We start from the raw sequence: 27,000 nt of genomic DNA on the forward strand, positions 1-27,000 counted from the left end.
GCGCAGTGCAGCTGATGGTTGAGAAACCAGGAATTGCACCTGTAATGGACTTCAGAGCTGGTGCCCTACTCTGCAACTGTGCTGTTTTTCTATGAAAATCCTCTCCTCCTCTCTGGTCTCTCGTTGGGTATCTTGTACTTCTGAGTTAGAGCTGCTCATGGGTATTCAAGGGTGCTCTCCACACAGTCCTCCGTGCAGGCTGTGCCATAAGCAGATCACCTGTGACGTGCCACAACCACAGTCTCACCTTGATATTCCAGCGACAGCGCCACGGGCACATCTTCCCGCAGAGGCTGTCAAGCCCGCTGGGAAGGGGAAGTAAATATTTAGAAAGCCCTGTCAAGGGCCAGGCGCTGTGCAGGTATTTTCAAGTGGGTGCTCAGATCAGTCAAGCCTTGTAAAAATGCTGGAAGATGTTCCTCTCACACTGCAAAAAAGAAACCCCAGAGAAGATCCTGAGAGGGTGAACAGCTGACCCATGACCTTGCCAGTAAGTGGCAGCCAGGAGTCAGGCAGTTCTGACCACTGAGAAACCCGCTGTACCAGGAGGGAGACTGACTAATGAGGTTCTTATCCTTGCAGAGTGAGTCCTCGCTGCTATTTATTTTTATACCTCTATAGTCTTTAGATTAATAAAAATGCTAGAGGAAACATATAATATATAGAAAACGTTCATTTATTCAAATTAAATTATGGTATGAGTTTCATATACAAATAAATTCTGTGTAAATAATACAAAATGCTACAAATTTCCATCTTGCAAAAATACAAAAATACTTGTAATACTATACATATATAATTCCTTTAACATGACCAACATGTACAGTAGTTGACATAATGCACATGCGCTTCCCTCCAACAGCTGAAGCTGCTGAGACAGCATCAAGCCTTTGCTTCTGTGACGTCAGCGCTCCCTCCCGGCTGCCTCACGGTGAGCCAGCAGGCCCTCCCCCTCAAACCCCCGGCTCAAGATGCTTCAGATCATGAGCCATCATCAGGAGGAACCGTCATGGGGAAACTGGGTCCTCCTATACAGCCTTAACACCAGCCTGCCAAACTGAGAACAAGCCTCCACCGTGGAGAAGCGCGGTACATCACTGGTCTAACTCGTTTTCATTCTGCAGCGTCTTCATCGCTAGCCCCCAGAGAGTCATGCTGGAGAAAAACTGACCCTCTGAGTTCCTGTAAGTGGTGGAAGATGCTCGACTGCCCAGGGGGTCACCGCCGTGGTTGTCCAAAGCAGCCAGAGAGGAGCGGATCATGGCCATGCCATCGGCCTGCAGTGGTTCGCCGCCGGCTGAGGTGTCCGCATCCGAGTAAGCATAGGCCTGAGGCTGTGTCTGCTGCATCTGGGGCTTGGCAAGTTTACCAGGATCCAAACTCAGCTTCTCCTGGTCACTAACTCCATGAGGTTGGATCATGGACCGTAACTTACAATAGGAGCCGCCAGAGTGGCTATCAAATTCTGCCACAGAATTTTCCACTGGGTGGACAGGGAGTTTAACCGACACTGGCATCAGTGTCACGGACGTGTCTTGGGAGAAAGAGTCTGAGCTCTGAGATTTCTCGAGGTCGGAGGTCTCGATGGCTTGGCTGAGCTCCTCCAGCACATCTGGGCTCTCGTCACCAGCTTTGCAGTGCATCTTCTTGTGCCGCCGGAGCACCGCGGACCGGGTAAAGCACTTGTTACAGATCTCACACGTGTACGGCTTCTCCCCAGTGTGAGTGCGGACATGCCTGCGGAGGTCACCTGATCCCCCAAAACATTTCCCTGGAAAAAGAAAAACAGTTATTTATTTACTTAAACAGGGTCTCACTATGTGGCCCTGGCTGGTCTTGAACTCCTAGCCTCAAACAATCCTCCTTCCTCAGCCTCTCAAGTAGCTGGGACGACAGGCGCATGACACCACGCCTGGCTAATAAACACATACGTTTTGTAAAGACAGAGTCTTGCTATGATGCCCAGGCTGGAAAAAGATGCTTTTACAGTGGCCATTCTGGAAGGATTCTCCCCTCCCCTCCCAAGACACTGAACAACCCTGATCTGAGGAGAAGGGGTCACCTCACAGCTCCTGCTCACTCTGGAAGGCTTTCTATTCCTGTGGGAGGTGCTTCTCCAGCTGTGGACCCCTCCAGCAGATGGCCTTTGGGTTTTGAGTATCTCAGCGTCAGTCCTTCGATTCTCACTGAGTCTCCCTGCACATGGGTGCCATGGGCACCTGCCAAGCCCATGCTGAGAAACCACAGCTCTCCTTGTCAGTTCCACTACATGTTCATAAATCTAACACAGCCCATTTATAATTTAGACACATCTTTTCTAAAGGTGTTTGTGTATACAGGTATTTGTCTCGAAAAAAAGAAAAGAATTGCCCAGGCTGGAGTGAAGCGGCATGGTCTTGGCTCACTGCAACCTCTACCTCCGAGGTTCAAGTGATTCTCCTGCCTCAGCCTCCTGAGTAGCTGGGATTACAGACGCCTGACACCACGCCCGGCTAATTTTTGTATTAATATTTTTAGAAATGGCATTTCACCGTGTTGGCCAGGCTGGTCTTGAACTCCTGACCTCAAGTGATCTGCCCACCTCAGCCTCCCAAAGTGCTGGGAGTGAGGCGCCCAGGCTGGAGTGAGGTGCAATCTCGGCTCACAGCAACCTCCACCTCCTGGGTTCAAGCGATTCTCATGACACAGCCTCCCGAGTAGCTGGGATTACAAGCGTGTGCCAACACACCAGGCTAATTTTTATATTTTTTGTAGAGATGGGGTTTTGCCATGTTGGCCTGGCTGGTCTTGAACTCTTGGCCTTAAGTGATCAGCTCATCTCAGCCTCCCAAAGTGCTGGGGTTACAGGCATGAGCCATGGTGCCTGGCCCTGTATTCAGCTTTTAACAAAATTTTATGCATTCCTGTCCAGGTTCTATTTCCTTTCTCTGTGAGTATGGTAAAGGTAAGGGATCTAGCTCCACCACTGGAATAGGTAAGATGAGAAGGAACTCAGCACATAACCTTACAAAGGCCACAGACTAGCCAAGAATGAGCTGCACAACTCACACGGACAAACATTTAGAACTTTTTACGTTACATCTGAATTATCAACTATCTAGCTCCAGTCAAGCAATGGCTAGGATATTTTTTTTTAAAGCCTTTGAATAATTAAACTGGATGTGAGCTTACATGCCTAAACTTTGGGCACATTTTCCATATAAAAAATACTGTAGGCCAGATGAGGTGGCTCACACCTGTAGTTCCAGCACTTTGGGAGTCTGAGGAGGGAGGACTGCTTGAGCTCAGGAGTTCAAGACCAGCCTAGGCAACATAGTGAGACCCTGTCTCTACAAAATTTAAAATAAAAATTAGCTGGGTGTGGTGGTGCATGCCTGTTCTCCCAGTACTGGGAAGACTGAGGCGGGAGGATCGCCTGTGCGCAGGAGGTCAAGGCTGCAGTGATCGCACCACTGCACTCCAGCATGAGCAACAAAGAACCCGTCTCAAAAAAAAAAAAAAAAAAAAAAGATTATAAAACCAAAAACCAAAACACTGCAACAACACATCACAGTGACCTTTGCCTTTGTGCTTTCACGTCTGTGTTTTGCCCACAATGTAAGGCTCGGGTCCTTCACAGAACACTACAGTGAAAGCATATTTAGTTTCTGCGTTTTCCTTATAACACACACTTTACTCAGACATGCGGAATTTTGTGAATTAGAAGCTTCACTGCTGCACATGCTGGCTGCTTCCAACTGTTTGCTGCTCTAGCACAAAGTTTTTATCTTTTTTTGGTTTTGTTTTGTTTTTGAGATGGAGTCTCACTTTGTCGCCCAGGGTGGAATGCAGTGGCACGATCTTGGCTCACTGCAACCTCCGTCTCCCGGGTTCAAGTTAATTCTTGTGCCTCAGCCTCTTGAGTAGCTGGAACACACCACCATGCCCAGCTAATTTTTGTATTTTTAGTAGAGACAGGGTTTCGCCATGTTGGCCAGGCTGGTCTCAAACTCCTGACGTCAAGTGATCCACCTGCCTCGGCCTCCCAAAGTGTTGGGATTACAGGCGTGAGCCACCACACCTGGCCAAGTTTTTATCTTTCTTTACATCTTTTCTTCAAGATAAATTCTCAATAGTTGAATTACTGAACAAGATGGGACAACCACTTTTAGCATCCTTAATATGTAAAATTTTTAGTCATGACAGAGTTTCCACCAAGAAAGAGGTGTATGGGTGTCTCTCCTTCATCTTTCAAGTCGAGAGGAGCTTGGCTCCACCTGTGTCCTGTTGCGAGGAGGGCACAGGGGAACGGCGCCCACCTCCTGCACAGTAGGTCTAGTAGGGGACAGGGGGGTGGGCGCCACACTGCTGTGGGCCTGCAGGCCCCTGAATACAGGCTTGAGGGCTGCCACCCACTGGACAAAAGGCATGCTGGAGCTGCTCTCAATCAGCAGGGGACACTGCCCGGAAAGCAGTGAAACCCCAACGAAGCCTCCCTATAGTAAGCCGCCACTAAACCCAGGGAGCCAGGAAAGATGCCAGCTGAACAGAAATGCATGGCTGTGTAGTGCAGGCCTGCATCTGGGAAAGCGCAGTGAAATGCTGGGGGAAGACAGGGAAGGCAGACTTGAGAACTACGAAGCCCAGCACACACGAGACAGCGAGAGAACACGAGCCTGTGAGCAGTGTGAAACACTGAGAAGCTCAGCATGTGAAACCCTCTTAAGAGAACTGTCTACATATCCAAGAAAATGGAAACACACCCCCACAGAAGCCTTTGTACACAGAAGCCTTTGTACATGGAAACACACCCCACAGAAGCCTTTGTTCATAGCTGATTTGCTTAGTGCAAGAAGTCGACTACAAAATACCCCGTGTTGTATGAGTCCACGCGTAGGAAATGTCTAGAACGGGCAAGTCCACAGACACAGAACCTAGATGAGTGACAGCCAGGGGCCAGGGCTGGGAAGGGGGTTGCTAATGGGTATAAGGCTTCCTTCTGGGATGATGAAAATGTTCTAAAATTAGATTGTGTTGAGAGTTATACAACTTTGTGAATCTACCAAAAACCACTGAATTGTTCACTTTAAATTGGTAAATTTTATGGTATGGGAATATTGTCTCAAAGCTGTTAAAAAATTGACCCTGTCACATAACATTCCTGCTCTCTTCAGCTCTCCCCTATCCCCTAGAAGCTGACCTCATCAGGGTGGGAAACCAGGGTTAGTGAGGCAGGGAAAGGGCAGAACCCTAAGCAGGGCAGAGGGGACGGAAGGCCCCATTCCTCCACTGCAGGGTCTGAGCAGCATCAAGTCCTAGCGGGGGAATGAGGACAAAATTTACCTTTAAATCAAGTTCACAGTTGTGATAATTATTTGGAACTGACATTTTAAATTAGTGATTTGAGACTACATTACTGATGCTTCGAGATGAAGCTCTCGCTGTCACCCAGGCAGTGGTGCGATCTCGGCTCACTGCAGCCTCAGCCTGCTGGGCTCAAGAGATCCTCCAGCTTCAACCTCCCAAGTAGCTAGGATTACAGGCACACACCACCACAGTAGGCTCCTACATTAGTGATTTAAAGTGATGAAACTTCACTTTCTAAGAGTGATCAGAATGGTCATGGAGTTGCCTAAATCTGTATCCGGAAGATCTCTGTACAATTTAAATGGAGGGACAAAAACCAAATTTCCTCTGGTTATATGCAGAAGTCCTGCCGGTTTCAGATTCCAGTTACATTTAGAATGAACCCCTCTGAATGGTGCCCTGAATCCAGGCTCCCTACAGCTGGACTCTGCGCATTTCTTATTTGGTCTAAATAGATCATCATAAAAGTTGCTGTCACTCATAGTTTTGCCCTTGATTCAATAACCACATCAATTACTTGTCCTGGGTACACACGCTCCCTCTTTAGAGGCCATGTGTATAGGAATACTGGCTCCAACGCTGTGATCACAGGTCATGAGCTACCTGACCCTGAGCCTCCGTGTCCTCATCGGAGCAGTCAGGTGCCCTGAAACCGAGGGCTGCCAGCTTTCCACTCTCCTTCCCGGATGCTCAGAACGAAGCATCAAGTGCCCACGAGAATAATATCTGCTCTGTAAGTTTGTGATCTATAGAAGCCGACCCTCCGACCCCAGCATGTGCTCCTAATGCTCTGGCGGGTCCACCGCTCTCCTTCATGTGCGGCCACACATCCTGCTGTCCCCTACTTCCCCAGCCACCCTCCCTCTTCCCATCTGGACCAAGAGCCCTCAGCACCTGGGACTCTGTCTTAGTCATCTTTGTATTGGGAGCGTTTAGGACAGTTCCTAATACCTCAAAGACAAACAGCAAATGCCTGACACACAAATGCAGGAATGAACAAGAGATCATGTGAGGCAGTAAAAAAAACAGGAGAAAACAAAGGGCTCATCCCAGACACGCAATCAGCTAATGAAGGCTGGGGGACAAAGCCCTTCACACACACAGATAACTAGGGGACAGCCAGAAACCCAAACTCACCGCAGGCAGAGCAGCTGTAAGGCCGCTCCCCCGTGTGCCGAATTCTGTGCTTTACTAACTTCCTTTGCATATTAAAAGACTTTCCACACTCATCACAGGTGAAGACTTTATCAGCCGTGTGTGTCTTTTTGTGCTCCTTCAAATTACTGAAGTTACTAAACCCTAGAGAGACCATAACAGGTGTTAAGCTGAAGGACAGAGAACATTTTAATCAGAAATCTTCAAGAAGAATAGGAAAACACTCAGCAGTACCTCGACCACAGATGTCACACAAGTGTGGTTTTTCTCCTGAGTGAATAATAATGTGACGCTGGACGTCGCCAGAGGCTGCAAACCTAGAATGTAATTTGAAAATTCAATTAAGAGCCTTTCCACATTACTGTGGGTCTTTATAACTGCAACTCTCTGAGGGAGGAGATACCTGCTCCTGACACTGCTGCAGAAAGGAATGTGAACCGGACTGCTTTCATCTGAAATGTGCATGGAAAAAATCCTTTTCTATTTTTTTTAAGGAAAGCAGAACATGATGCAAGTGTCTTGTTTTTAAAGCATTTTTTTCTACCTGATTTCATCACACTTTCTTCCTCAGTTTAAAAGAGCACAAGATCAGATACTCTACGGTTTAGCATCACTACCTTAGGAGCTATGAAGAGAGTGAAAAAGGAGTCTCCCCAGTTCAGAGCCAAATGCCTCTTCCACCCTTGCAGTCCTGTCAAGGTTCCTGGGGTCTCATGGGAGAGACCCTAGCTGGGTGGTGCCAACCCAAGGAGGATGACCTTGAGAAAGCCGAGTGAGTTCTGCCCTGGTCTAGCCAGGTGCGACTCTCACTCTTTTCGCTATAAAGTAAAATGCAAAGAGGAGCTCAGAGTCTCAGGGACCAAGAGGTATGGCTGTCACCCTCCACTGTGAATATCCCCAGACAATAAGCTCTCCTCTTTCTGAGTCACAACAGAGACTTATACCTATCAGTCCTAACATTGAAAACAAGGGAACTAAAGGAAGAAAGGGAACCAGCATTCACTGAGCAGATGCTGTGTGCAGGTGATCGGTTACATGTTTAACAACCATTATCCCATCTAGTCGTTCCACAACACTGCCAGGCAGGCATTTTCACCCCCACTTTCCAGATGGGGAAACCAAGTTCTGAGGCGGTTACAACCTGCCTTAGACAGTAATTCCAACCCAGGCCCTCAGATGTGGAAATCTATGTTCTCTCCTTTCCACTACGCTTGAAAGCAGAGTATGTTATATTCTGAGGAAGACGCTGCATATAGCCTGGTTTCAAACACATGCCTTGGCAGGGCACGGTGGCTCACATCTGTAATCTTAGCACTTTGGGAGGCAGAGGCGGGTGGATCACCTGAGGTCAGGAGTTCGAGACGGGCCTGGCCAGCATGGCGAAACCCTGTCTCTATTAAAAATACAAAACTTAGCCAGGTATGGTGGCACGTGCCTACAATCCCAGCTCCTTGGAAGGCAGAGGCAGGAGAATCGCTTGAACCCAGGGAGTGGAGGTTGCAGTGAGCCAAGATTGAGCCACTTCACTACAGCCTGGGCAAAAGAGCAAAAACTCTGTCTCAAAAAAATAAATAAATAAAAAATAAACACATGCCTCACTTTGAAATGGAATTCAGAAGGTTCAGATTTCAAACACCATGCAAAACAAGACATGCAGGGGCCAACAGTGAAGTGATGCCATCAGAGGCAGCAGGAGGTCTATGCTCCCAGGCATCTGGAAGCAGTGGCAGATGATACTGGGCCCTGAACTTGGCTTTCAGCGTTCAGGTAGCTACAGCAGAAAGGGAGATGCGCCGCTCGCCGCAGCTTTCGTTTGTTTTCTACCATTGGCAGAGAAATGGTTTTCCTGAAACTTAATGGAGAGTCGCTTCCTCCTCGGCTTTCCCCAGCATGTGCTGAGACTGAATATGAGGACATTGACTTCTAATTGACCCCATGACTATCTCTTGCCTCAAGATGCTTCGGTATGAATCTGTGACAGGCAGAGACTCTGTACTGTTTATTTTTATGGACCCATATAGCACTTGGCATACAGCAGGTGTCTAAAAAATGTTGAATCAATGAATGATTAAATAAATGAATATAAAAGCTACGTAACCAAGGTGCGTACAGAGCTTCATGACTGGTATAGTCCTGGCTGATGCCTGTTGTTCTGGCACAACCACCAGATGATGGAGTACATAGCCTGATTGACGTACAGCCCAAGGACAGGAAGGAGGGTCGAGGGTGCCAGCCTGCACACACAGCAGGGGAAGAGCTCCTCATTTATACCACGTTGCAGAGGAATCGAACTGCCACACACTTTATTCCACCTCAAGCATCAGATTCTCTTTTGCCAGGTCAAAATTCTACCCACACATCAAGACTTGGCTTCCTCCTCCCCGGGGCGGAGCTCTCACAGGCTGTTCCAGACCCACGGCTTGTGGCACCTTCCACCACCTCCTTCTCTCCTGAAATCTAGTCACTCAGCTGGCAAGTCCCATTTCCCCTACTACACAGTCACCTCCTTGGGGGCATTAATCTATTATATTTTCAGAGACATTTTTAGAATGAATGAAAATATTAGTATAAAATAATTTTGTCGCATTTAAAACCCTATTTCCTTTTTGGGACTCCTGTCCCAGATTTTCTTTCTTTGAATTAACTTTTCTTTTATTATTCTCTCGTGTGTCATGTGCAAAGCCAGAAGGTTTGAATTTACCTGTGTTCTGCAGTGGCAGGGTGAACCCACATGTGACTCATCTGCGAGCCACCACTTCAGAGGACACTGACTGCCAAAGACACTGAGACTAGACATGCTCCCTTCCACACGGAAGAACACGCCCAGCACTGACCTCTTTCCACAGATCTCGCAGATGTATGGTTTTTCACCAGAATGCCGTCGTAAGTGAGTCTGCAAGTTACCTGCCTGCAAAAAGAGGAAAAGAAAAACACACCAATAATGAAAGTTTTTGGTTTTTTAAATTATATAAATTCAAAAGAAAAACTGACATATTTAGCCAGGTTCCAATTCAAATTCCAGATGAAGATGAGCTACACACAACTCAAAAGAAACCATGGGCAGGAGCATGAAGAGCAGCCAGAGTGCCTGGCCACCTGCTGTACACGAGATGTGTCTCCACCCAGTCCTCCATGTGAGCCCTTGGCTGTGTCCCAGCTCAGGCACGCACTATGCAGTGCTTCCCTCTTAAACAGCACCCTGTGGAGGCTGCTTTGGTGGTCGCCAAGCCTGGACGTTAAATAGGCCTTGACGTATTTTATTTGGGCCATGTATTTAAAGCATCATTTCAAACAAACAAAAGCACCAGACATCCTTATTTCAGTATTGTTTCTTTCTAAAAAACATACTTCTGTTCATAAAGAAGGGAAGACATTTCCAAAAAGTACTTCCTCTGGCAAGTACATTTGTTTCTTTCTGACAGGTTTCTCAATTTTACCTTTGTGCAAAAGGGCAAATCAGGAGAATCACAGCAGCCTCTCAGGTGCAGGGCCATTGTGTTCCTAATTTCTGAAACTAGCAAGGCTTTGTGAAGAATAACACTGAAATGGAGATCATCAGGTGGATTTCTATGTACTAATCAACAGGAAATCAATATTAAATTACCTAAAGTACAGCGAAATTAAAACTGCAAATGCCTCAGATATTTAAAAAGCTAATTGCTAATGCTTCAAATTAGGTTTGGAAAGTCTTCCATTGCTGTAATTAATAGTCTCAACCTTTATTTTCCCCATTTTAATTTTCTACAGTGTTCTGTTGCAAAAAAAAGAAAAAGAAAAAAAAGGAAAACCTACTGAAATGAGGCAACATACCCAGCGGTAAAAATGAGCAGGTGTCATGCACAAGATAAGCAAAAAACAAGAATGAATACTAGCCAACTAACACACGGGGCTTTTTTTAATTTGCAAATTGTATTTTAAATAAAATGCAAAGATTAAGATTCATGGTTAAGATTTGAAGATGAGTTTGATACCGACTTGTGAATGAAAACTAGAATTCACAAGTATTAAAAAATGCCATCTGTGGACTATATAACGTGAAAGATTCATCATGTCTATCAAATTCTGGGAAACAGAGTTAGACATTACATTTAAGAATATGATAAATGTGGCTTCGAAAAAACTCAGGTTTATTTTCAACAACCAAAGAGAAAGAGTTTGACGAAACTTTGGAAAATGTCCAGCTTTTAATAGAATGGCTACTAATAACAATAAAACAAATATCAACAGCAATATACATTTGCTGAACTTCAAATTAGCCTTTACCATCTATTTTCTTGAGATAATAATACAACTAACACTGTATTCAGATAAACTGTACAATTACCATCGTATTCAGATAAATAAAGTAGTTGTCTCAGTTACATGGTGGGGCCAGAAATTAATACTGGTTGGTGTGAATCTAAACTCCTCTACTTGTGGGGAAACCTTGAGGATGCACAAGTTTCTACGAATGAAATAGTGTGTTTTGAATATTCAATATGACAGTAACTTTGCCACTCAGGAAACACATACTGGAGAGTTAAAAATAATACACCAGTGTTTTAAATTAGTCACTTGCAAATTTCAGAAAAGCTGATCAGTTACATAATAATCGGAATAGCACCATCTGCTGAACTGTTAAATTAGAGCCCTCTTTTTTCAGTTATTTTGTAAACTATGTATTCTGAATGAAATGCATTCTGGGTTAATTCTTAGCAATGTTGCATTTTTCCTTTTTAAAAATGGCATAACAATTACTTGTTTTCAAAAGAAATATAATCAAATGATCTTCCATTTAATATTTTAAGTGGTAGAAAAATCTTTAAATGTTCTTTACCTATTTTGTACTAGAAACAGATAATGAAAATAATCTTTCTCCCTGATACAGGAATGCATATTTCTGATAAATAATATAAAAGCAGATTAAATAAAACTAATGGAATGGGCCATGCAAAAAATCCAATAGTACATTCAGATAATTTATTCCAGGTTACATAGCAAACTCAGGCCCAGATTATTAGAGCTTTAGTCAATATTTTTATTTTTGGTAAACTTTTGATATATTCGAGTACTAAGGATATCTTAGGTGCACAGACCATGTCTTAGAAATCACCTATAGTTGTGTCCATAAAAATTCTAGCAAGTAGGCCGGGCGCAGTGGCTCATGCCCGTAATCCCAGCACTTTGGGAGGCTGAGGCAGGTGGATCACGAGGTCAGGAGATCGAGACCATCCTGGCTAACATGGTGAAACCCCATCTCTACCAAAAATACAAAAAAAAAAAAAAAGAATTAGCTGGGCGTGGTGGCGGGCGCCTGTAGTCCCAGCTACTCAGGAGGCTGAGGCAGGAGAATGGCGTGAACCCAGGAGGCAGAGCTTGCAGTGAGCCAAGATCATGCCACTGCACTCCAGCCTGGGCGACGGGGCAAGACTCCGTCTCAAAAAAAAAAAAAAAAAAAAAAGTCTAGCAAGTGGTAATAATAGCTCTCATTTATTAAGAACTTACTATGAATGAAGCTCTTTGCTAAACTGTTGCGAAGAGTATTTAACTTAGTCATCATAATGTCTTGTAAAGCAGTATTATCCACGTTTTACAGAGAAGTCAACAGAGGCTCTGAGAGGTAAGTAACCAGACTTGGGTCATAAAATGGGGACTGAATTCACTAATTCAGGTTTGCCTAGTGACTCCAAAGTTTGGACTGTTAAACCTATGTTAAAGATATTAGCAGTAAAGGAACTTTGATCCTTTCTAATACCATTTTAACTTCAGATGGAGTTAGAATTTTTAACAGAAAAACTATGCTGTAGAGAAGAATTAACATCTGCCTCCAGCAATTTTTATAATAAACTCCTTCTGACAGGTACTTGAACCTCAGTATTTAAACATGAACAAACCCAGCATCTATTCCCTATCATGAGCACTCTTAATGGCAGTTGAGTGTTTATATCAAAAAGAGTCAGGAATCGTAATCATTTACAGATAAAAGAGATCCCAGATCTTAAAAGTCAGCTAGCTCAGGAGTTTCAAGACTTTAGGATTTCACACAGCAATAAAATTAAAAAGAAAAAAATGTAAGGTTTAACATAGAGATATCACTTAAACAATGACTACCATTTTGATAAAAGGACACTTCACGGTAAAGGTGTGGTAAATATAACCTCAGAGATGAAAATGTAATAGCTTGGGCAAAGCTCATTAAGTGTCCTTATTTTCATGTTTCCACCATGGATGGCTGACACTGTCACCTCTGGCATGAGTCCACATCAGCACCCTGGAAACGCCTCCTAGAGGGTAATCCTGCAGAAGGCACTAGCACCCCCGGACTCGGGCAGACAGCTGGCTACACAGCACTGCTGGCAGAGTACTGCCTCTCAAAATCCATGTCTCTGTACCAGCTGCCCAGTGTTTCTGTTTCTGCCTACTTGGAGGAACAAAAGCAATCCTACTCCTCTCCCCAAAGACAGGTAATTACGCCGCATTTTCTTTCCCGTTGCTCACATGACAAGCACTCAAAACAAGCACTCAAAACTTGTCGCTCTTTTGGTTCTCTCCAGTGCCCTCCAAACAGTCCATGTTCTATGCCAAGAGCAGTCACTTCCCTCTGAGTGACTCAGTCATACTCTAAAGTATGACATGACTCCTCCTTGCAGAGATCTGGACATATACAGTGTCCAGTCACACGGACAGATGCAGCTTCTGTGGTCACTCTAAGATGATGCTAACTTCCTTATGCTGGCATACCATCCTCATAATGAAGGCTGCGGTTAACTATTTTAAAAAGACTAACCCACTAAATACTAAATTCTCAGTAAGCAGGATGAGAGGTTCTTCTTTGCAAATGTTTTTATACAACAGCATTCCAATTCCATGTAACCACAAGCATTTATTCTAGTTCATTACAAGAAAATAATGTTAGGCATACGGTGAAGGATGGGCCAGCGGGCATTCTTCACCACGCATTCCTATGCGGACAATCTGACTGCTTTCTTGCCCCAGCATGCCAGGGATGCCAGGCTTGCCCAGTGCCTGCTTGTCTGCAGGGCTCACCTAAGCAGTCTCTCAAGCATTTCATGGCCTCATGCTGTCCCAAATACACCTTTCAGGTAGAAAGGGCTACTGTCTTTTCTTTGCCCACACTGTTCCCATAGATATCCATCAGCAATTCCAAATTTCACTGTACTTAATCATTTACACGTCTGTTTCTTCCTCTAAACAATAAGCTCCTGGAGGCCATGGCCATTTCTGTCCCCCCTCCCAGCACACAGCAGAGCTCACAGACAGCACATGGACACTGTAGGCTTGCAACAAACATTAAAACAGTTCCTTGTTCACAGAAATTCATACTTTACTATGAAAATAAAGCAGCAATATACATCTGAAAACTATCACTATATACGACTCTACAATCATAGAAACCTAACAAAAGTACACAAACGAATACAGAAGGGAAGGGTTTCTGGATCGGGCATGGCTACCCTTGGTAGGATTTAAGAGAGCAAGTGCAGGTCAAGGGCCATAGCGGTGGTTCTCAACCTTGGCTGCACACCAAAATTGCTGAATTTTTAAAAATACTGATACCTGGCTGGGGGCGGTGGCTCACGCCTGTAATCCCAGCACTTTGGGAGGCTGAGGCGGGTGGATCACGAGGTCTGGAGTTTGAGACCATCCTGGCCAACATGGTGAAACCCCATCTCTACTAAAAATATAAAAAATGAGCCGGGCATGGTGGCACGCATCTGTAGTCCCAGCTACTTGGGAGGCTGAGGCAAGACAATCGTTTGAACCTGGGAGACAGAGGTTGCAGTGAGTCCAGATTGCGCCACTGTACTCCAGCCTGGATGACAGAGTGAGACTCCATCCAAAAAATAAATAAATAAATAAATAAAACATCAATACCTGAGCCCCACTCCAAATCACAGAATCAGAATCTCTGATATGGACACCAGGGATATGTGCCAGGAGACAGGAGTGGAGGTGGACTGCAGCCTGACTGAATGTCTGGTTTTAATTTATATGGTGAGCTATGGAGAGTCAGAGAAGGCATGAGAAGGATGGAACTTCTACTCTCAACGTAATTTAAATGTATAAAGGGCTTTCAGCTCTAGTTTTTCATTTCATTTTCCCACTAGTTCCATGAAGTAGTATTATCCCTATTTTAGGAATTAGAAAAATGAGGCCCAAAGAAGTCGCAATTGCTAATTATTCATGGTCATTAGTCTGAGTCTCATGCTTTTCCCATCAAACCACAGCTGCTGAGATGAAAATGGTGGGGGCGGGGAGGTGCCTCAGAAAGACCGGCATCTGGGGGTCACCAGGATGGACAGGACAGGAGAAAGCGGATGGCAACAAGGTAGGGAATGCTGGCGTTTCTTGAGTGCTTACTATGTGCCAGGCCCTGCTCTAAGGACTTTCCGTTATTACCTCATTTACTTCTCATACTCTATGGGGTTAACTAATCTTGTTATCCGTGTTTCACAGATAAGGAAACTGAAGGGGCAAAAGGTGAGACTGCCCAAAGTCACAGGGTAGTGACGCCCTGACAGAGGCAGAGCTCAGTTCCAGACTGTCCAGCCCCAGAGGCCCAGCTCTGAACCCCAGGCCAGGCTGGCAGGAAAAAGTGGGGGCTCATCAAGAATGGCAGCTGGAGGGATGAGCACTCAGCTCAGTTTATCAAATCCTTCCTGAACACCTGCTGGCTGCTGGGCGTTCTCCTGGATGGGAGAGAAGACATGGCCCCAGGCCCAGAGAAACTAAGCGCCCAGGAGGACATGACCCAACCGAGTATGCGATGGGAGACCGCGAGGACTTGGTGAATCCCAGCAGGCAGGGAGTGAGAGAGTGGGAGGGTGAAGAAACATTAAGATGGCAGGTTTGGGTACGTGAACAAATGGAACTGACACCCTCAACGGATGAAGAGAAACTGGAAGAGTGTGCTCTAGGGGGAATGCGAGCAAACACGGTGCTTGCCATTTCCAAGCTCTGTGGGGCCTGCCTCCCAGCTCCAGAGGCACGCACTGCTGCCACAGGATCTACCATGCTGTGTGTGAGACAGTTGTGCCAGTGACTGTGCCCTGAAGAGCTGCACCCTCACGCCCTGGAGCAGCTTCCATCTGATCTACCTCCGGAAGCCCAGGGCACTGCACATGGCGGTGAATAGTTACCTTCTGTTTCAGAGACAGTAGGTTCCCACAAGCCATTTTCTAGAAAACATTAGGTCTCTAGGTTTCTTTGTGTCCCATGCCCAGCACAGCACCTGGCCCATGGGAGGGTAAAACAAATGTTTCCTCAAGGACTGAATGACTTTGTGTCCAAATGACCTTAATGGAGGTCAGCTAAAGGTAGCAGTCAAAACGAGGAACAAAACTTGTTTCATCTTTTTTCCAACATTCTGCAATCTGCAGTCCCAACAAGAATAAGGACACTACTTGTCTTCAGCCTAGCCCGGCACAATGTGCAGCCTCCAGGTACACCAAGCTCAAGGTGGTTTACTGTGAACTTCATTCACGAAACGGAAGACATATGCTAAGTTTGGACTCATCCTTAGCAAGCGGAAAAAAGTATTGTAAGAATTCACACATGAAAATGCTATTTTTCTCTCAAAGAACTAGAAATCTGTTTTCTTGAAAAGGATTTCTCCTAATTTATTCTGAAGTCTTTAAGTTACAGCTATCATTAGAGGCTTCTCTCACAAGTACAAAAGTATGTCTTATTTCCAATAAAAAAACACTGTGTTGCAGGTTTCCAATTATTAACAATAAATAAGAGTATTCCCACCTGAGAGAAATGTTTCCCACAAATGTTACATTCAAAAGGTTTCTCACCTAAAACAAAACAAAACAACAACTTGTAAAATCATTACTAGTATTTGTTCAATAATTTTTTGTTTAAATGACCTCCTATGTAGTTTCAAAATGGCATTACATTCTGCATCCTAACAGTATGAAAATAAGGAGTGTCTACTACCTTATACTTCTCTCTTGCCTTTATTTCTACACAGAGATGATAAAATATTTTCCTCTAAAAAATTAAACTGTTCTCCAAGCAAAACCTATGTTAAAATCAATGTATTTATTTGCATCCAGAGCAGACCCATGTTCTGGAAGTGGTCTTTTCCTGTGGTTGAGTTTTCCTGCTGAACAGCATGATCCCACTCACCTATTCTTCAGCCTGATGCCACCCAACCACCAATCCTAACAGACACAGGGTCACTTGTTCACACCACACAAGATATGAGCACAGAGAGCCCCAAACACAGTGGGACCTCCTGAAGCATGAGTGTGAAAGGCAAAGAGCCCCTCGCCACAGTCTTCCTGCCTTGGTTGGTCACAGGAAAAAGTAAGGTTTCATTTCGGGAGATGTGCTCCTCTGCGGACTTCTTTATCACCTCTAATTTCAATAACTAAGTAACTGCACTTGGGGACAGAACAGATTGTAAGAATGGTACTCTACTACAAAAAAAAAACAACACAGCTGTTCTGAAATGTGGCCTACAGAACATGATCTGAATTTAAAAGCACACTCCATGGTACTGCCTTGAATCTATATAACACTAACGAATAGACTTTGAACATTAAGAACCTCTCATTTTCTCCATTTCCCTGAAATCAAATGGTTTCATTAAGATCTTCAAAAAGTAAAAATGTTTTCCCTTCCTACTATATTGTTGGGGCTTGCTACCTTGAAGAAAGCAGCTTGCTAGCTTTCTGGGCTCATTCTAGGATATTTTTATTTTATTTTATTCTGAAAATGTCTAATGGCTTCCTTGACCCTGAATAATTATATTTCTATTAATTAATAATTATATTAATTCTGTATTGCAATAAATGAAACTGCATTTATGTCTGCAATTATTGGGGGTGACAGATAATAAGTTAAAGCCCCCATAAGAAATATAAGCATTTGAAAAGAGAGAGAGGTCACCAGTTACTAAGACTAATAAATGACCAAGGTTAACAGTCCTACTCCAGTAGGCCTCAGACTTTTTGGCCTCAGGACCCCTTCACACTCTTAAAATTGAGGTCCTAAAGAACTTTTGTTAATATGGGCTATAGCTATTGATATCTACCGTATTAGAAATGAAAACAGAGTGATCTTTAGAACAGGTAAACACACACTTCACAGGCCACCAGGGTGAGGACTTCATCACACATCATGTAGCTTTGGGCAGACTAACTGTACACTCATGAGAGGAAGATAAAACAAGTAACATCTTAGATGATTTTGAAAATAGTATTGGCCTCACAGACCCCCAAAAAGGGTTCCCCAGACCATACTTTGAGAATTGCTGCCCTTCTCGGTAGAATATTTATGTGCCAGTAAGCATCTTTGCCATGACTGTATCTGTCATTCAAAGAGGTTCTCCCAGAATAAACAATTTTTGATTCCTTTAAAAGCTAAGCAGGTAAGTTTCACAAATAAAAAATTACATCCATCGGGCCAAGCGTTGTAGCTCATGCCTGTAATCCCAGCACTTTGGGAGGCCGAGGTGGGCAGATCACTTGAGGTTAGGAGTTTGAGAGCAGCCTGACCAACATGGTGAAACCCTGTCTCTACTAAAAATACAAAAAAATTGGTGGCGCATGCCTGTAGTCCCAGCTACTCGGCAGGAGAATCACCTGAACCCAGGAGGCAGAGGTTGCAGTGAGCCGAGATTGTGCCACTGCACTCCAGCCTGGGCAACAGAGCGAAACTCCATCTCAAAAAAAAAAAAAAAAAAAAAAAAAAATTGCAGTAATCATTAGGCTGTAGGAAATTTAGGCAAACAGAATGATCTAAAGTTTTTTCAGGGCAAAACTAAGTCTGTGATATTGCCTTCACGTGGAATAATTTTGAACTACTAGTGATAATAACAGTACTTTATATTCAAATGCACTAAAATGTATAAAGGGCTTTCACAATTATCAAAGAAATCTCCCAATAATACAAGGTAGTAAAATGCAAACTGGGAATCCATAGTGATAACAGAAGGTCACATCAACAAACACAATTACACAAACACCTTAGAAGCAGCTGTTGTGGAAGCGTCCTGTTGCATGTTATTTCTCATGCCCTTATAAGGTAATTGTTGTTCATCTGTAATGTGCTATTAAACTCATGTTTAGTTATAGGAAGAAAAATAATATATATGTATTGTGTAACACAATGTGTGTGTGTGTGTATGTATATATATAGAGAGAGAGAGAGAGAAAATACCTTAAAAAAATCTTTTGGGAAAGAGAAAGAGGCATGAATTAAGATAACAAAACTTAGAAAATTCAATGTTTAAATTGGAAGAATTTTCTTTTGAGAATATTAAATGGTTAAAGCTGATTCTTATTAAAAAGTTTACTTCCTGACTCCCAAATTAGAATTTTAAAAATTAGATACTCAAATTCCTTCCAAGAGAACTTGTAGAATTATTCAAAGTAAATTATCTTAGTCTAAATTAACCTATATGATGCTTTCAAAAAATAAGCTTAATCTAATTCTAAAAAAGACAACTAAATACAGCTTACCCATTTTATAATTAATTTGAAATTCTGAGTGCACCAAAATTACTATACTTCTTTAGAGACGGATGGCTTGTCATATAAAAATATAGTTGAAATACAAATTAAAAGTATGCACCTTTTTAAAGTGGCTTTATAAAACCATTTACAAAACTTTAAGTCAGATGCATCACCAACCAAAAAAACAAAAACAAAAAGTAGCTAATCCCCCTTATTTTGTTTAAAATCATAATGACATCAAACAATAGCAAAACTTCTTACAAAAACAAGAAGAGCCAGTGGTGTCTGAGCATCCGCATTACGTCCTTCCCTTCTGCCTGTGGGTACTCAATCAGTTACCTGTATGAGACCGTTTGTGAAGCTCCAGGTTGCTTGGGTGTTTAAAAGGTTTCCCGCATAATTCACACGCGTATTGTCTCTGGGACTGAAGTGTCTGGGACTGGTCTTCCAGGGCAGCCGGGTCTTCAGGCCTCTCCGTCTCACTAATGCAATTAAAATTCTCACAACTGACGACTTCTTCACTTTCTTTTTCTTCAGCACTTCCGCTGCTAGCTTTCTCTAGGGTATTTTCACTAGCAGATTCCATCCTCTTTGTCAAACCATCATCTGACTTGGGTTCAGATACTTGCTCTGCGGATTTCTGTGACTTCAGGAAATTGAGCTTCTTCAGATGAATGGCTTTTTTGAGCCTCATCTGCTTGGCAGGTTGTTGGCATGTGGCCTCTGACTCAGGGTGTGGGGCAGACTCATTCACAGGCTGGGCCAGGAAGTTGGAAGGTAAGTGCTCGGGAGACTCCAGGATGCATTCGGAATGACTGACAGCACAAGGCTGGCTCTCTACCGTGGTAATGTCTGTAGAGGTGCTGAAAGCAAAAGGCTGCTCAATGACTCGCTCCTGACTGGGACCAGCTGTGTGTTTATGGTACTGCTTACTGTAAAAGTTTCTGAGTTTGTAATAGTAATTTGGCTGTTTGAAAGGCAGTTCTGTGCAGCTGCCGTCTGAAGTATCAGGGGCTTGTTTTGAGATTTCACCTGCGGAGTGATGACGACTAACTGATGGTGAAGCACGCGGATGCGATTCATCCAACGTTTTATCCTGCTGTGCATCTGCCGAACATTCCTGCAGGAAATGAGGGGGGTAGCTGTTTTCACTGATAACACAAGTGGCATCTGGGGTCAGGGTGCTTTGTAGAGACAACGTACTATTACAAGGCATGCCAGGTGGCTGTACTATAGTGGCTGATTTTAAAAATGTGTGACACAGACTCAGAACGTTTTGAACTTGCAAACACTGTGCTGTATCCAGCATTACTTGTATATTGTCCTGGTTAAGATCTAGATGAGAAGTGTACATGAAGTCCAGGATCTGCCCTATGCCACTGACATTTTTAACATCCAAGTGAAAAACATCATTCTTCTGGCTTGAAGAATTCTGAAAGAGGCTCCTGGTAAAAGAAAGAATATCTGTTTACAGTGTCAAAAATTCACACTGTCTTTTTCTTATAAATAACATTCATATATTAATATTAAAAAATACTATCCTTCCGTGAATGTCAAAACTTTTAACATAAGTACATTTTAATCCTTTAAAACAATCTGGCAAACCATCCAACTAAATAATTCAGATGAATTAAATTAGTGGATTGGGTATGCAGACTTCAAAATGTACCTCAAAGTAAATTTTTGAAATATACTCAAATTTACACATTAAAAGATTACATACAGTAATATGACTGATAAACCACAAATCAAGAAATTTCTAATTCCCAATATGATCTAAGAAATAAAAGATTGCTCTAAATATTTTTTCAAAAGGCAATTATCCATATATATTAAATACATACTAACGGAGTACACAAAATTAAATAATATATACTTTTCACTATTTCATATTTAGTCTGACAAGTATTATATTTTAGGCCATAAACCATATACACAAATATTTCCACATCTAAGTGCCTAGAAAACTTAAAAAAAAAAAATAGCTAGAATAAACCAAACCCTCCACATACATTCCTTTGTAACCAGTAATTTATTTGGCTGTTAGGTTTTTCAGCCACCCAGTGGTTCAAAAACCAACAGTGAGAAAAACCCTAAGAGTTAATGAAGACCAAAATGCACTCTAAAGCCCAGGCACTTTATTCTGGGTACAAGCCAAGGTCACAGGTGAACAGATTTGTATTATGTATGAAATAATAAGCTCAGGTAAGTAAGTTGAAGACATTTTGTCAAATACAGTCACCTATTTCCCCCAAACAGCCTTCAGTTCTGTTTTTAAGCGCAAAACAGCCTGTGTATCACAATATCAAAATTTAATTGTCCTGAGAAGACAGAAAAAACAGGTGATAGCAAACCCAAGAGTTTGCGACCATTTTTCATAGGAACAAAACCTGCTACCTACCTTAAGAAGCTGATTCATTACAATGTGTAATGTGGCCTATACAATAACTGAGACTCAATTTGATGATTCAGGATTATCAAGGAAAGAGCAAATCACGTCCCACGTTGCCTACTAGAGCAGTAAAATGGTATGCATTTTGGAAACAAAAAGTACTTTAAAAAGAGAGACTTTGTATTTAAAGAGACAGAAACCTGCTAACAACAAAATGAACTTATGCAGAATCACTTAACTCTAACAATTTTTTTTTTTTTTTTTTTAAGAGACAGAGTCTCGCTCTGTTGCTCAGGCTGGAGTACAGTGGCATGACCACGGCTCACTGCAGCCTCCACCTCCTGTGCTCAAGGGATCCTTCCACCTCAGCCTCCTGAGTAGCTGGGAATACAGAATAATGTTTAAATAAGCTGAAACACAACTTCTTAGTATTATTCATTATTAATAAATAAATATTTCATATAAGCCAAAATGATTATAAGGTTTTCTTAGAATATTCAAATCAGAAACAAAAACTAAAATGCTTTAATTAAGAAAAAAAGAAAAGAAAAATCCAACACCAAACGTGTTTTTCCCCTGATTTCTTATCACAGAAAAATTCTGACCGGGAACTTAATTCCTGCATCATTTTATCTTGAAAGGATGAGAAATATATGTAGAAGACTGACATTAACCAGAATTATTAAAATGAAAGACAAACCACCAAAATACTTTCAATCATCCCAAATTCATTTTACTTAAGAGACTCTTTTCTTTTCAGGTTACTCTAAACACAAAAGCAAAAATAATAAAAATGATTAACAAACTTAAAAATTAAAACAACTCCTACAAAATCCAATGTGCTATATAAAGATAAAGATAGTGAAATCCAAGGAGAACAAAATATGAATACTTCCATACTAAAAGAGCTTTACCCTTAATTCACAGCTAGGAGAATGAAGTCTAAAATACCTACCTAAAATACTGGCTGAATGCTGCCAGGACATTCTTATGCGCTTTAAAGCAGACTCCTTTTACCACCAACATACAGTCACAAAGCAGGCCTTGGATTCGCTGCTCATGCAGTTGCTGGAGGAGATGGCAGCTGTGGGTAGCAACAGGGTCCATGCTTAACCATTCAAGTGACCTACAGCAAAAAATCACAGATACGACAGATATTCTTAAGGACCTCACTGGAAACTAAATGGGATTGAAACTTACTGACTGATCTGTGCTTCACTCTCCCATCACAGTTTCTCACACACACACACACACACACACACACACACACACACACACACAGACATAACTGTTTCTGAGGCATCTAGACCGCTGCTGTTCAACAGAATTATCTGTCATGATGGAAATGCTATCTGCACTGCTCAATACAGTAGCCACTGGCCACACATAGTCACTGAGCACTTGAAATGTGGCTGAGAGATTGAAATTGTAATTTATATTTTAAAAGCCACAGAATTTAAACAGTACAAATCTAGAATATGACCATGTTAATACTGTATGTACTTCTCTGTGTTTACTTAGGAATATGTCAAATGAAAAATAAAATAATATACACATATATAAAGATGTATAAGGTGAAAGAAAAGCCAGCTGGCTAAGATCAAATCCATATTTATCGAACACCTGTACACAGGTCACTGAATTAGAAGTTGGGGAAATTAGGAGCCTATTTTGGGAGATAAGGTACAGGTCAAAATACCTAACATCATCAGACAGACAATGATATAAGAGACATCGCAAAGCAGCAGATCCCCTTACTCGTGCCTTTGTGCCTCTCTAAGAGGCTACTTGGGCAGACGCCTGAAGGAAGGGAAAGAGCTGTGCAGGAACCTGGGCCAGAAAGAACAGCAAGCACCAAGTCTCTAAGGCAGGAGCTTGCTGGGCTCAGGTGTGGCTGAGTGAGTGGCAGGAGATGACATCCTAGAGGGGACAGAGGGTGAGGTCATGCCCAGGCCTGCGGGACCTGTTACGAACCCTGACTCCGATTCCAAATGAGATGGGAAGCCATTGTGTAGACACTGCAAGTTTCATCCTTCAGCCTCTGTTCACCAACTGACTACTGTGTGGCAGGCTGTAGGGTCACAACAATGAACAAAACACGCCAGGTCGCCACTCTCATGCAGCTGAAATTCTAGTGAGGGAAACGCACACACGAAGTGCATGACGCATGACTAAACAAAACAGTTAAGAGCTAGACGCTGGAATACACAGGCCAGTAAGCCATGGTCTTGGACGTCTAGGGGCGCAGTCTAGTAGGGGATGATTTATGGAAGAGAAATAGTTGGAAGAAATGGAACCAGATTGGGACAAGACTATGAAGGTTAGGCAGTCTGCACTAGGCGTGGTGGTTCACACCTGTAATCCTAACACTTTGGGAGGTTGAGGCAGGAGGATCACTTGAGTCCAGGAGTTTGAGATCAGTCTGGCAACATAGTGAGACTCTGTCTCTATGAAAAATAAAAACAAAAATTAGCTGGGCATGGTGGCACATGCCTCTAGTCCCAGCTACTTGAGAGGCAGAGGTAGCAGGACTGCTTGATCCAGGAGGTTGAGGCTGTAGTAAGCCATGATTGCACCACTGCCCTCTAGCCTGGGTGACAGAGAGAGACCCCCATCTCAAAAAAAAAAAAAAAAAAAAAAAAAGGCAGTATGGTACTAAAAATCTAAAAAGGCATCATCTGCTTTCTTTGCCTTCATTCTCAGTACTTAAGCATTGCTGAAAAACTCACTACATCACTAAGCCCAAATCTAAGCTTTTCAACACACCCCTTACTTCTTACTTAGACTTATCTCCCATTACTCCAAGTATGTGGCAGCCAAAATGAACTGGTAGCTCCCCAAACCAGCTATGTTCTTGGCCAGTGGGTTGGAGACCTAGTTCCACCACTCACTGGCTATATGACTGGGCAAATGACTTCTCTGTGACCCACTGTCCTTACCCTATCTCACAGGTTATTGCGGTTACCTGTGTAAACATTTAGACTAGTATCTGGCATATGGAAAGATTCTGTAATAATCTGTAAGGATCACCTGGGGAGCTTGTTAAAAATGCAGATTCCTGGGTACATCCCAGGGTTTTGTTCTGTCAGTCTACAGTGGAACCTGGTAACTGCATCACAGGCATTCCAGTGATTCTGAGCAGGCGGACTGCAGATCTCTGCCTGTGCTCTCCTCCGAAAGCCTTTGGTTCTGTCCTGGGAATACTTTACTCACACCTGACCCTCCCACCTTCCAGATCAGGGCTCAGCTGAGCTGTCGCCTACTTTCCCACTATTCTTTTTTTTTTTTTTTTTTTTTTTGAGACAGGATCTAGCTCTGCCACCCAGGCTACAGTGCAGTGGTGCAATTAGAGCCCACTGCAGTCTTAACCTCCTGGGCTCAGGCGATCCTCCTGCCGCAGCTGTGACTACAGGCATGTGCCACCATACCTGGCTAATTCAAAAAATTTTTTGCAGAGATGGGGTTTTGCTATGTTGCCCAGGCTGGCCCTGAACTCCTGGGCTTAAGCAATCTGCCTACCTCGGCCTCCCAAAGTGCTGGGATTAAAGGCATGAGCCACTGTGCCCAGCCCCACGATACTTAACCCGCTCTGGGTTTGGGGTTGCTCCTCTGTGATCTTCCCAGTGTCTTCATTCCCATCACATCTCTTTCCCTCACTCATAAAAATGACTGTGACTTTAACTTCACTAAGAAGGCTGAACCCAGTCTGGCACAGTGGCTCACTCCTGTAATCCCAGCATTTTAGGAGGCTGAGGTGGGCGGATCACCTGAGGTCAGGAGTTTGAGACCAGCCTGGCCAACATGGTGAAACCCTGTTTCTACAAAAATACAAAAATTAGCCAGGCATGATGGCAAGTGCCTATAATCCCAGCTACTGGGGAGGCTGAGGCGGGCGATTCACTTGAACCCAGGCGGGGGAGGTTGCAGTGAGCTGAGATCGTGCCATTGCACTCTAGCCTAGGTGACAAAGCGAGACTCTGTCTCAAAAAATAAAAATAAATAAAATAAAATAAAAGAAGGTTGAACCGATGTATAACTTGATAACCATAGTGCCTTAAATTTTTCTCAGTTCCAAATTTCCCACTCACCCCTCCCTCATTCCCTTAGGCTTCACAGGATGAAACGTGCCTCCTCCTTCCCAAGATGAACCTTCCCTCTCCCCTTGAGCCTTCCTGCCTCCCCTAGAACCTGGTTCCATCAGTGAAGCTTTCATTGCTTCACCCCGTCCTTGGGTGGCTCCTCCAAACAAACACACCAACATTGCCCCATGTCGAAAACAAAGCAAAACAGGATAACAACAAAGCCCTCCCCTTAGGTTCCTCTAGTCATCACAGGCCTCTCTTTCACACTTTTCAAAATAGCTATCTACATGCCCCACTTTACTTTCTCATGACTCCTTTTTCACCTTGTGTATTAGTCCATTTTCATCTGCTGATAAGGACATACCCAAGACTGGGCAATTTATAAAAGAAAGAGGTTTATTAGACTTACTGTTCCACATGGCTGGAGAGGCCTCACAATCTTGGCAGAAGGTGAAAGGCAAGGAGGAGCAAGTCATGTCGTACATGGATGGCAGCAGGCAAAGAGAGCACTTGTGCAGGGAAACTCCCGTTTTTAAAACCATCAGATCTCATTCACTATCATGAGAACAGTGCGGGAAAGACCCACCTCCATAATTCAATCACCTCCCACCAGGTTCCTCCCACGACACATAGGGATTGTGGGAGTTACAATTCAAAATGAGATTTGGGTGGGGACACAGCCAAACCATATCACCTTGCAACCTTGCTGCCACTCACTCCACTGAAACAGACTTTCCCAACAGTGACCTTTCCTCAGTCCTCAACTATCCTCTCCAGCTTTCCTGCCACACATGGCAATGTGGTCTGCCAACTCCCATCCTGAAACCCCTCCTTTCCCAGAACTCTTCAGGTTCTCTTCCTATGTCCCTGATCTGTCCCATCCCTATGCTGTACCTGTCTCCCTCAAGCCTTGCAAACGTTGATGGTCCTTAAGGTACAGCACCATAGCCCTCTCCTCTTTCCCTTGACAATCACTTTCATTCTTGGCTTTCACATGTTCTAACACAACTCCTAAATTTGAAACTTTAGCTTCAGCTACCAGTTCCAATCTCCAACTCTCTGCTAAACTTCTTCAATGGCATGCCCCTTCAATGTAGAATCTCTAAATTTCATCCCCCATCACCTCACCTATCAAATCTAGACCTTATTCTGATTCCCCTCATCTCTTTATGGAAAGCTTTGTTTCTAATGTGTAGAGTTTGGGGTATTGGCATGATCTCCTGGTTCTCTGAGTGAGACTCAGAGAAAACTGGAATAAAGAGCAACACTGAGGTACTGCCCCAAACAAGAGTATAGAAAGAAAGGCATGATGGTAGGTGGCGAACACTGTTCCCAGTGCTGAATCCTCAAGGGTAGTAACAGCCAAGTGAGTAATCAGTTACCCACCCCTGCCAAGCTGGTTGCCTGAAAAGGCTTCTAAGTTTATCTTTCTTTTTAGCTATCATTTACTAACTACTTACCACAGACCTGTGCTAAGCATATCGTATCTGATATGGTTTGGCTCTGTGTTCTCATCCAAATTATAATCCCCACATGTCAGGGGAGGGACCTGGTGGGA

At 43.4% G+C, this 27,000-nt stretch overlaps 1 protein-coding gene across 3 annotated transcripts in view; it reads right to left on the bottom strand.

The window, feature by feature from the left end:
* Window positions 1-660: 660 nt before the first annotated feature.
* ZBTB49 (zinc finger and BTB domain containing 49) overlaps window positions 661-27,000 on the bottom strand; it is a 31,488-nt gene continuing 5,148 nt past the window's right edge. For 2 of the 3 annotated variants that reach the window (XM_002814579.5, XM_054553706.2), the window contains exons 2-8: window positions 22,316-22,486; window positions 19,308-20,413; window positions 16,255-16,301; window positions 9,336-9,409; window positions 6,736-6,818; window positions 6,484-6,645; window positions 661-1,771 (exon numbers count right to left, since the gene is read on the bottom strand). In XM_002814579.5, the coding sequence (XP_002814625.2) occupies window positions 1,095-1,771; window positions 6,484-6,645; window positions 6,736-6,818; window positions 9,336-9,409; window positions 16,255-16,301; window positions 19,308-20,413; window positions 22,316-22,467 (2,301 nt within the window). In that variant the 5' untranslated portion in view covers window positions 22,468-22,486 and the 3' untranslated portion in view covers window positions 661-1,094. The remainder of the gene's footprint in view (window positions 1,772-6,483; window positions 6,646-6,735; window positions 6,819-9,335; window positions 9,410-16,254; window positions 16,302-19,307; window positions 20,414-22,315; window positions 22,487-27,000) is intronic. The other variant, XM_063723315.1, reaches the window with a different exon arrangement.

The sequence above is a fragment of the Pongo abelii genome, chromosome 3, assembly GCF_028885655.2.
Source record: "Pongo abelii isolate AG06213 chromosome 3, NHGRI_mPonAbe1-v2.0_pri, whole genome shotgun sequence".
Lineage (NCBI taxonomy): Eukaryota > Metazoa > Chordata > Mammalia > Primates > Hominidae > Pongo > Pongo abelii.